Below are 11,068 nucleotides of genomic sequence, written 5' to 3'. Positions count from 1 at the left end.
CGGTGTCTGCCTCACTAGGAAGTAAAGGCACAGCTGCCGGCTGGGCCCCTCATCGCCAATGAGAACACACCGTGGGGGCACCGTCTGTCTGAGGACATTGGGAAGCTGTGCTGCCGGGAAGCTCTCAGAAGCCACTAGAAGAGGATGCTCGCACTCTCGCTCAGAGCGCCCCGACCTGAGGCCCGCCTGCAGCCGCTCCCCACCATCATCTCCGGGAGCCCATGTGACTGCTCAGGACAGTCACTGACGGGAGCCTGTCCCACACTCCTTCCCAGTGATGGGTGCCCGGGCAGCGCCTGTCCCCCGGCCCCACGCTGTTTTCGACCCTCCCCTCGGGCTCTGCTTCAGCCGGGCCAGGCCTCGCCCAGCATCTGCGAAGCAGCTCAACCAGACACGCGCAGGCGGGTCGCTGCCCTTTGGCGGCTACGGGACTGGCCAGCACAGGCAGAGAGGACAACAGGGACCAGAGGGAAAGCAGCCTGGGGAAGAAGGTGGGTGTGGCCTTGGCATTGCCTACAATGAGTCCCAGGACGCTGAAGGAGTCAATCTCCATCCCCCAGACTCTGCTCTCTGGTCTGTGAAGGGGTGGGCTGGGCCCTCAGAGGGTCCCTTCCAGCCCTGGGATCCCTGATAGGGTCCCTCCCAGCCCTGGGATCCCATGCTGCTGTTCTGCCTAAAGGGATGGGACAGGGAGTGGGAAATAAAACGTGCTGCCCTGCCCCTGGAGGACGTCACCCACGTGGGGTCTAGGCACAGGCAAGTGTCCTGATGGGGCCATGTTAGGCCACCCACCCAGAGACTGTGGGGCAGCATCTGGGGAAAGGGCAGGTTGGGGGCTTGGCATTGCTCTCGACAAGAAGAGCCGGGACGAAGGCAGTAGCAGTGGAAACAGGAAGAAATGGCTCCGCATCGCCGCAGCCATCACCCAACTGGGACAGCAGCGTGGAAGACATTGGTCAGACAGGGTGGGCAAGGGGACAGCCTCAGATTCTCTGGGAGAGGTCAGCCGGATGTGGGAACCGGCCAGCTGGGGCGGTGCACTTGCTGACACTCAGGGTGCCCTGCTGACCGTCAGCACAGGATGTGGCTGACACTCGAGTCACGCCCCCCAAAGGTCAGTTGGCCAGCAGCACCCCTTGCCTGGGTTCTGAAGACACACTGTGGTCTCAGAGGCGGTCAGACTAGTGTGTGGCTTGGGGCAGGCAACACCAATGATGGTGACATTATGTAGATTAAACTACTGGGTGATTTCACTAATTCTTTCCTCAGCCAAGAAATCCTGTAATCAGAGCTACATGTCAACCACATCTACCCATGAACTTCAGCCCCTTCCGATGTCTTCATTTCAACGCTAAGAAACTAGAGGTTTTTATTCTTTTGATCAGGTATGGTCTCTGGCTGCTGCCATGGTGGCCAACGACCTCAGGACCTCAGCTCTGAATTGGCTCACAGGTGAGGAGCTGGACGAAGGAAGGAGCCTGGCTCTCACTCCTACGAGAAAGGACGGCTATTTGGTCCAGTCGATGATTTCTTAATTACACAGCAGACCGCACAGCCCTCTTCTCCATCTCCACCTTCAGTGGGAACTACTTACTCCCCTCCACACGCACATAGGCAGGCGTGCGCGCGCGCGTGCACGCGCACACACACACACACACACACGCACACACACACACACACACACACGAGGCGCATCCTGCCCACGCCAGCACACTGTGTCTGTTTAGCGGGCACCGCTGTCCGGAGGAGCCGAGGGGCTGAAAGGCAGGGCAGCGCCCAATGTAGGCGTCGGCCAAGGACCTATCCCTTCTGCTCACGATTTCTACAGATGCGGAAGCAGGGCTGCTGAGGCGCCCAGTCCACTGAGCCCACGCGCGAGCGCGTCCTGGGAGCAGCCGAAGACGTCCCCTTCCACGCGGGCTTTTGGCCACAATAACGCTTAGGGATAAACAAGCCAGGGGATAGCACAGACGATGCGAAAATTAAACTCACTGCTCAAGACAATACAAAATCCCAGGCATCTGCCCTATCACACGCAGAGCTAGTCAGGGGCTTTCTCAGCTCCTGCAGTGCAGGGGTCCTGGGAAATCCTGGGGAGGGGGGAGCAACAGACCTGCAGACTCTCACTCAGGCCAGTCTGTCACCGTAAACAAGCTCTGGTAGCCGAGGGAAAGCGGCATGTGCCAGGCTGCTGGGGGCGGCCGCCTGATTTCCCTGGACCGAAAGGGTGCGTGTGACCCCATCGGCCACACACCAGCCTCTGCACTAACGCTGAGTGAAGTCACCGTTCACACCGGCTGGGGCAACTGCGTTGGAGCCCCGCGCACAGCCCCGCAATCCCGCCCAGTTCTCGCACCATCAGCCGCAGCCCCGACTGTGGAGACCAAGGCCCAGCAGCTCGGACCATATTCCTCAGATATGAGTCCCTACAGGTCATCGCTGGTAACAGCGCGGCCACAATAATGATGAACCAGCCGAAGAACACGTCTTCAGTGCGATATTGAGCTGTTCCCCTCTCCACGCCTCCTCCCCCCACCCCCGACATCACAGTGATAAAAGCAAAGGAGTTCTCTGTCCGATTCCTCGCGTGTTACTGGGCAAACCCTCTCCTCATTCGCACTCTCCGCCTCCCTTATTACAATGGCACCAACACCTGGTAAATGGAGGCCATGCAGGGACGCCTCCATTGCCGCGTCAGCGCTGCCGCCCCGGGAGCTGAAGAAGCACCGTCCACTCAGTGTCCTCTTCACGGACGCTCAGCACCCCCGTGCGACCCAGCCCCTCCCCTGTCCCCTCAAACCTTCCATGGCTCTGAAACAGCTGCCCTTTCCTAAGGACAGGGTGAGTCCATACATGACAGACATGCATGTGTACAGTTCAGCCTTACATCATATTGCCGCCTGCATTTTCGTTGTGTTTACTAGAGTGATATTGGTTAATAAAATTATGTAGGCTCCAGGCAATTCCATAGCATATCACCCGTACACTGTGCCATGTGCTCATCACCCCACGCCCAGACTCCTTCCATCACCATTTATCCCGCTTCACCCTCCTCCCACCCCCTTCCCTCTGGTAGCCCATGTACATGAGTTTTGTTTTTTCTTAATCCCTTACATTTTTCACTCAGCCCCCCAAGCCCCTGCCCTCCAACAGCTGTCAGTCTGTCTTCTGTCTCTGAGTCTGTTTCTATTTCTGAAACATCTGCCCATTGACAGAGCTTCTGTGGACCTGGAGGAGCAGGCCCCGCCCACAGCCACAGGTGAGTGGGAGGCTGGTCCATCCCCCTGGGCCCCACCCACAGTCACAGGTGAGTGGGAGGCTGGCCCATCCCCCTGGGCCCCGCCCACAGTTACAGGTGAGTGGGAGGCTGGTCCATCCCCCTGGGCCCCGCCCACAGTCACAGGTGAGCTTGAGGCTGGTCCGTCCCCAGCAGACCCTGGAGATGAGACTGTAGCCCACGTGACACCTGGATGGAGGCCTGTGGAAGACCCTGGGGCAGAGGACCCGCTAACCTGAGAAACATTTGACCCCTGAAACTGAGAGAATAAATATTGTTTGCTTTATGCCACTACGTTTTGGGGTAATTCATGATGCATCGATAGATAACTGAAATGGATAGATTATATACATATAACCCATTTTGCTAATTCCATGGCTGCGAGACTGACTTGGGTTTTATTCAGACTGGATTTTATTTGAACCAGAACAAAGTTCCACTGGTTTTAAGAACAATTACCCCAAGTAATTCCCTTAAAAACTGCGATGAACTTCACTAATTCACACCGACTCTTCCAGAAATGGTTCTGTAAGAGGAATATTGTTCATATATGAGTACTCCTGCCTCCTTGATAGTCACAAAACATATGAATATGTTTCAATGATCTAAGACATCACAGTTACCTTGTTTTTCCTCCCCCCAAAGGGTTTTGAAAACTTTCCGCATTTGTCAAATGCACCTCAGTGCGAAGGAACATGGCATCCCTGGGTAGATCAGTTTGTCTCAGAGCCATTTCCCCTATTACTATAGTTTAGTTAGCACAGGGAATACAGTTTTTAAGTAAAAAAATAAAAATTACTGTTTCCCCAATGTCTACCTTAGTTTCAAGAGAATTCTCCCAAAGCTGTACGTTGAGAAATGTTATGAAGTTCTGTATAGAAAAGAAACAAAATCGGGAACATTGGCTCTGTGGGGCAGGAATTCCTTTTGAGAAGAAGCGAGATGATATGAAAAAGCACATTTTGTGCTCGTCCCATATAAGAAAAACATAACACCGTTTTTATTTTCTACATTTCAGACACAACATTATGCACCTGTAGGTATTGCGGCCTGGCAAAATGAGCTCGGGTCCTCTTTCTCAAATCAAATGGAGAATTTTTACACTTTTTCAAAGGGTATTTTTGAGACCATCAATAAAATTAAAGCTGACGTAGTTAAAAGCAGCTAATCTGTGATGTCCAAGGACGAGAGCCGAGCACAGGTTTCATAACATTGGGAAGTTTAGTAAAAAAGGCATGCTGAGCAGCATGATCCTCACTTCCAGAATAAACATGAAGCATCAATACGTTTTTTCACAAATAAGACCGCTTGCTTCTGTTACCTAGTTTTATATGTTTGTGTATGTGATGGAGTTTTAAGAACTCTGAGTGCATAAAGCCACACTGAACTTGGCCCAGAAGTTCAGGGAGAAGAAGGTGCCATAGACACAGCTGCTCCATAGAGAACACAGGCAGACCCCCATGCAGGTCCCCAGGGCCGGAGACCGTCCTTCTGTCTGAGCAGCTGCCATGTAAAAATGGGCAAATAGCCAGTTTATGTCAACAGCTGGGAAATGACACAACATTGCAACTAATGAGAGGAAGAGGCACAGTGAATACGATGGAGTTAAAGTGGAAAATCTCTCCTGAACCTTACTCTTCCCAAGATATTACCTACGACTCGCACCCGGATTCCCAGACTCTGCTCTGTGTCCTCACTCAGTCACCAGCCCTGTCCCTTCTGCACCGCTCTCCTCGGGGCGTGGCCGAGTGTGCGGTGACGGGCAGCTTCTAGCCACTCCAGAGTGACCTGGCCGGCCTTCCATCTGCCGGACACGGCCAGGGAGCCAGTCCTCGCCCAGACAGACAGACAGCGCCGGAAGTGTGGGCTCCTGACCCTTCTTGGGCCCCTCTTCCCTGGGGAGGACCAAAGCTGTGCGTAATGCTTCCCTTTTGGTCTCTGGACAGAGACTCCTGGACGCAGAGGCTGCACAGAGGTCCAGAAGCACCAGGACAAAGTGGTCATGGCGGCGCCATCCAATAGCCCATCCTGCACCCATCCCCGGAGCTCAGAGGAAGCCAGGGTAGACATGCAGGTGGAGCATTTCCAGCCACAGGAAAGCACAGGTCACCTGGGGAGAAGTGGGGCTGAGACGACACTCACTGGGCTCCAACACAGAGCCCCGGCGAGGAGGCCTCCCTCCCGGGAAACACGCTCCTCCCTGTTTATACAGAACAAGACGTGCTGCTGGTTTTTCTCCTGTCTGTCAGGCCTCCCTCTTCTTACTCACAGAAGATTATCCTTTACAACCGTTAGGATCACAGTGACTTTCCTCAAGGCTCCGTCTCAGGCCTCCTTCGCTTCTCATACGCTTCACGGAGTTGTCTGCACAGATGACTTTGTCACATCCACCATTTCATTTCCCCTTTAAGATGATCACTTTTAAGATTTCTCTATTCAGAACATGGGGAGAAGTGGGCCTGGGGTGCAGCCAGGCGCTGGGCCCTCGCAAGCACGTCACGATCCTCCATGCGCACTGGCCCCCCTTCTGACCAGCACCGGCTCAGGGACCACCGACTGCTCCTCGGAGACGCTGTGGCCCTTGCGCTGGGTTATTCGTCCCACCTCTGGGCAGGCAGCAAAGAGAACCAGAAGTTGACAGGATGCTCACTTTCAGATGCGATGTGGACTGTTTAGACTTCTCACCTGGAGCTGTAACCTAATACACTGAAATTCTATTGTACGTGAAACATTCGTCCACCTAAATGAGAGATGCCTAGCAATTGGATTGTTGGCACAAAAATATTTTTTATGGTTGTCTTTTGAATGAAGAGTAGAGTTAGTTCATATAAACCAGGTATCCTAGCTGCCTTTAAAATACACAGACAAGACTGTGATGAGCAAGGACCCAAGGGAAAAATTCCAGTTTCCTTATGAAGAGCTAGGAGCCACTGCGGGAACACCCATGGGAGACGCGGAATCCGCACGAGAACACACAAGCTTCTAAAGCCCTGCAGTGAGAGGCTTCTTTAGCTTTGTTTGACTCTCTTGTTTGAATACAAAGCTTTGTGTGTGTGCTAATCCTCACCCAGGATGTATACTACTATTTTCCCGTTGATTTTTAGAGAGTGGGCGGGGGGAGGGGGAAAGAGACAGAGAGAAACATCTATGTGAGAGGCACTACGGTTGGTTGCCTTCTGCTTGTGAACCTGCACCCAGGTACATGCCCTTGACCGGGAATTGAACTCTCGACCTTTTGGTGCACAGGCCCACGCTCTAACCACTGAGATACACAGGCCAGGGCAAAACTTTAAAAAAAAAATACCCAGGGTAGTTATATGGACACTGCAGACAGGCTCGGAAGTCCTGGGGTATCCCCCTTCCTCCAGAACCACAGACCCAGATGCTTCCCCGGAAATCCGGCCCCGTTTGCTGGAAATGTCTGCGTTTTAGTTTAGCAAGTTAGGAAGCTCGTCCGAACATTAAGCCCAAGTTTTGCTGCCGAATCCCAAGCCTCTTCTGCTCTATGGTTTCCTCCAAAGAACAGGACGCTTGCTTGGACAGTCATTTGCATAACTGCTCAGGACTCGGAAACGGTGAGAGGTACTTCTTTTTAAAACTATAATTTGGTTTTATAATCCTCATCTGAGGAGATGTTTATTATTTTTTTAGAGAGTGAGGAAGGGGGAGGGAGAGGGAGAGAAACATCGACCTGAGAGAGAAACATCGATCAGTTGCCTCCTGTACACGCCCTGACCTGGGAATCGAACCTGAAACCTTTTCCTGTACAGGAAGATGCTCCAACCAATGGAGCCACCTGCCAGGTCAGGAGTTACCTGTTGATTCAGGTCCCAGGGGTCTATATCTGTTACATGGCACACGTTATCAATGCTTGAATCATTTTGCAGTTTGCCAAATCCACTCCAAATTGCTTACATTTCCCTCAGTTGAGGAACACTGAACACAGTCTCACTCCACAGGCCCGCGGTGGGCGCTGCCTGCTGAGGAGGCTGCCCTTCCAGCCAGCGGTCTGCACGGTGAAGGCGCATGTTTGCCTAATGCTTTCCCCGCAGCCATCAGCTGCTATGAGATGCCAGGGACTCTTTGTAAGAGCTGGGGGAGAGCAGGCAGGCGGCGGAGAATCCTCCCAGCACAGGCCCGGAGTCACAGATGTGGCTCTTCCACAGGACTTTGGAGCAAATATGGCTCTAGGAGTGGGACGCTCATTGCCACAGGTCCGCACCCCGGCGTTGGGATGCTCCCAGTATGAGAGGTGCTCAGCGAGACGCCCTGACACCGGCCGCCTGCGCTCTGCCCTCTCGGGCGGCCGCGTCCCCGGGCGATCAAGAGCCAGCCACTGTCCATCCCTGTGAAGGCCCGTCACGGAGCTGCCGAGGTGGTTTTTAAGTTCAGGTGTGGGTGTCGCATTTGGCAGTCCCCAAGGGTGATGAGAGGAGCTGAATGCGCCAGCGCCCACGCATGCCCGGTCTGTGCATCTGCACCTCAAACAGGCGAGGCCGGGGTGTGCAGGGTGTGCAGAACCCAAGGCTGTCAGTGCAGTAACTTCCCCCAGTCAGCAGGACAAGGTGATCAGCTGTCCCAAGGATTTGGAGGGAGGAAGTAAGAACTTTTATGGGCCGGACCTTAAAACAACAACAACCCAGAAGACGGAAAACTGAAGACCGAGAAAAGCCCTGCACCGAGAGGAATGAAAGGGAAATCTCCAATAAAGCACCCAGGTATCAAACAGCTTTTAAAAGGCATTCTACAACTCCTAGAACCGGACCGGCATCTCCATGCCAGCCAACCCCCCCGTTGTCTAGAAGGGGTGGGTGTGAATGGGGGGGTGAAGTCTAGAAGCCGGCCCAGTGCCGGGACCACGCTCTCAGCCTCGCCCAGGCTGTCAGCCTGCGTCACAGCGCAGGGACCTGTCCCCCTCCTGGCAGGCGCTGCAGAACCGCTAACAAGAATGGCCTCCGAGGAACGATAAAGGCCGTGGGATTCTGCATCATATTGGCCAGGATACAAAGTTCCACAAACGGACATCTCTAAAGTCGCTAATCTCTCCCACGCTGAGCATCTGCCTCATGGATACAAAGACACCTCACCTTCTGGCTCATTTACAGTAAAAAGCTCATTTAAATTGAAGTAATTTCAATCATGGTCAACGAAAAGAGAAAGGAAGAAAGAAAGGGACAGTTTTAGGCTGCCAGTAGCGCCTAGGATGAGATTTTGTGGAAATTTCTGGTGACGTTTTATAGAGACTCATGTATGAAGTGCTACAAACAGGGATTTTATATAATAAGGTGATAGTTCAACTTTTCTCTAGAAGATTATGATGCTTGGGAGATAATGATAATTTTATTTTAGTTTAGGAACAAACTGCCAGTTGCTTTTGTTCTTGGGATAAAATTGATGATGTGATTGAGAAAATGCAAAAAAAGAATTGCATAACAGGGTAAGATAATCTCTATAAAAATGCAACTTTGCACCATCTTCCCAAGAAAATCCTATAAAATAGCCCCTAACAGGAGTGGTTTTATTTTCTGTTGAGGAATTTGTATACTTTCCCTCTCTCCTAGGTGGCAGTGGGCCATAGAGAGATTACCCAGGACCCACTACTCAAAGATCACTAAGAATGAAGAGTCAAGGAAAAGTGCTTAGTGAGGTGTGAGCCCAGGAAACAGCTCTCTCACAGACAGGAAAACGGAGTACTCACGGGCTCCACGTTGTAGGAGAAAAGTGCATATTCCTTATCGGGAGATATCTCATATCTGATGGCTCGTAACGATTCCTAGAAGGGAGAGAACACAGGCTGTGAAGAATCCCTGTCAGGTAGCACATTCTCGAAATTTGCTCACAAAACCAGCATGCAGCCGGCTAGCTCACATCGGCTAAAGATGGCTATACCCTTTCCCTTCGCTGCATGATAGTCATTGCATTGATGCTTTCACCCCATTTTATTTGTATTTTTTTTCAAATTTCAACAAAACAATACTTACTGTATCCACTGAAACAAATCAATAGAAATAAACATGAAAACAAATAGCCTTTCCCAAGAAGACTCCCAACCTTTCTCTCCTTTAAATGCACCTCCCTTTGTTCATTCTCATACTTCACAGTTTACGGCAGGCAGATTGGTCCCTGAAATAGAGTCGCATTCTGCACACCGTTCTGACCTCGCTCCTCCGCCAGCACAGACCCTGGCCCACAGGCAGAGCACGGGGACTATTACGTTTGCCTTCACGCTCTTCATACTGCACTGATAATTGTACGTAAGTAAATTAATCAAAAGTGCTGCTTCCCTTCAACTGACCTCCCCCTGCCCCCACTTTTCTGCTGTGTTCACAGTGCCCCCCTAGCAAGAGCCCCGGGGCAGCCAGCCTGGAGTATGTCACTGGATACGTGGCCACACAGCCACAGGCCACACACAGACGCTGTGCACAGACACAGAGACGTGTCACCCCAGCTGAAAGCGACAGCAGTGTCACGCCTCCCTGTGGTGTTCTTTCTCACAAAACAATAACTTTAGGGAATGGCTCTCAAGCAACTTCTTGAGCTTGGCTTAGTGATCTTTAAAGCCTGCATAATGTTCTCCGGCGCTGGCTACATCTTAATTCTTCTCTTAGTCCCTCCAGAAAGTCCTTGCTATTCCTGGCAGTTATGCTCTATAAAATCCACAAAAATACTGGATTAGTGAACACTGTTCCTAAGGGTAGGTTCCCATGAGCCTCTGGTCATAATACTTTTGTCAACCAATCAACACATAACCTTGTCTTACGCGTGTTTCTGTTTAAAGACATTGTATTGACTGTATGTTGCTGACTCGTTGACATGAACTCGTGGTGAACAGCACGGAAACGCATGCCTAAACGGGGCTCATCTCACACACGTGTTTTCCCCGTAAGGCACAGCACAGCCTTCTCGTGCTTCAGAACCCAGGGGGCACTAAACATTATTCCCGGGGGTCATTTTTAAACAGTGCAACACCAACAAAATACCCACAAAAATGTGAAAAACGTGGCACTGTGTGGACCACAGAAAGAAGACTTGTTTATAGTATGACAGCTGAAACCAGAAGGCAGTGGGCCACTCAACTTTTTTGTCACACTGCACATGCCTGATAATGACTGCAAAAGTACACAAGTATTCATGTGGGGTCACACATACATTCCAGCACCCAGGGGCTTAGCAAACTTACAAGCTGCCAGTAATGACATGCTCCTGGCCTGCTGCCACTGTACACAGCTGCAATAAAGATCCTCACCCACGTGTATTTACTGTGTGCGTGTATGCGTGTGCTCAGTTTTTAATAGGATGGGCATCTAAGGGTAAGATTGCTGCTATATTGTGTGGCCCATGAGTCCTCTGTGATTTTAAAGATCTTTATTTTACCTTTATTTTTTAAGTTATTTTTGATGCATATAAAATTCTAGATTGACAGTTTTAAAGGCCACTCCGCTGTTTCCTGGACTGCACTGCCTGGTGCAGAGTCTGCTGTCATCCTTATGTTTGCTTTTCCTTTGGCTGCCATTGAAGTATAGTTTTCATTGTTTTTCAAAATTTAGTAATAATATGCTTTGATGTGATTTTTTTTTTTCTGTCGTCATAGTTGGAGTTTGAATTCTTATATCAAATTTGGTAAAAACCTAGTCATTATTTCTTCAAACGTTTGTTTTGTCTTATTTTTTCTCTTCCCTTTCTGGGCCTTTAATAACAAGTATATTAGTATATTTTATATTGTCCACTAAGTGATTGAGGTCAAGTTTTGTGGGTTTTTTTTTTTCAAGTATTTTTCCTCTCTGTTTTTTT

At 50.8% G+C, this 11,068-nt stretch overlaps 1 protein-coding gene across 1 annotated transcript in view; it reads right to left on the bottom strand.

Annotated features, from left to right (window-relative positions):
- The window catches only part of DPP6 (dipeptidyl peptidase like 6), a 330,888-nt gene that overhangs the window by 159,907 nt on the left and 159,913 nt on the right, over positions 1-11,068 (bottom strand). The window contains exon 5 of the mRNA XM_015566244.1: positions 8,976-9,050. Within this exon, the coding sequence (XP_015421730.1) occupies positions 8,976-9,050 (75 nt within the window). The remainder of the gene's footprint in view (positions 1-8,975; positions 9,051-11,068) is intronic.

This window comes from Myotis davidii, unplaced genomic scaffold, assembly GCF_000327345.1.
Source record: "Myotis davidii unplaced genomic scaffold, ASM32734v1 scaffold762, whole genome shotgun sequence".
In the NCBI taxonomy this organism is placed as follows: domain Eukaryota; kingdom Metazoa; phylum Chordata; class Mammalia; order Chiroptera; family Vespertilionidae; genus Myotis; species Myotis davidii.
Note: the sequence above shows the minus strand (reverse complement) of the source record. Positions and strands in the feature narration are given on the sequence as shown.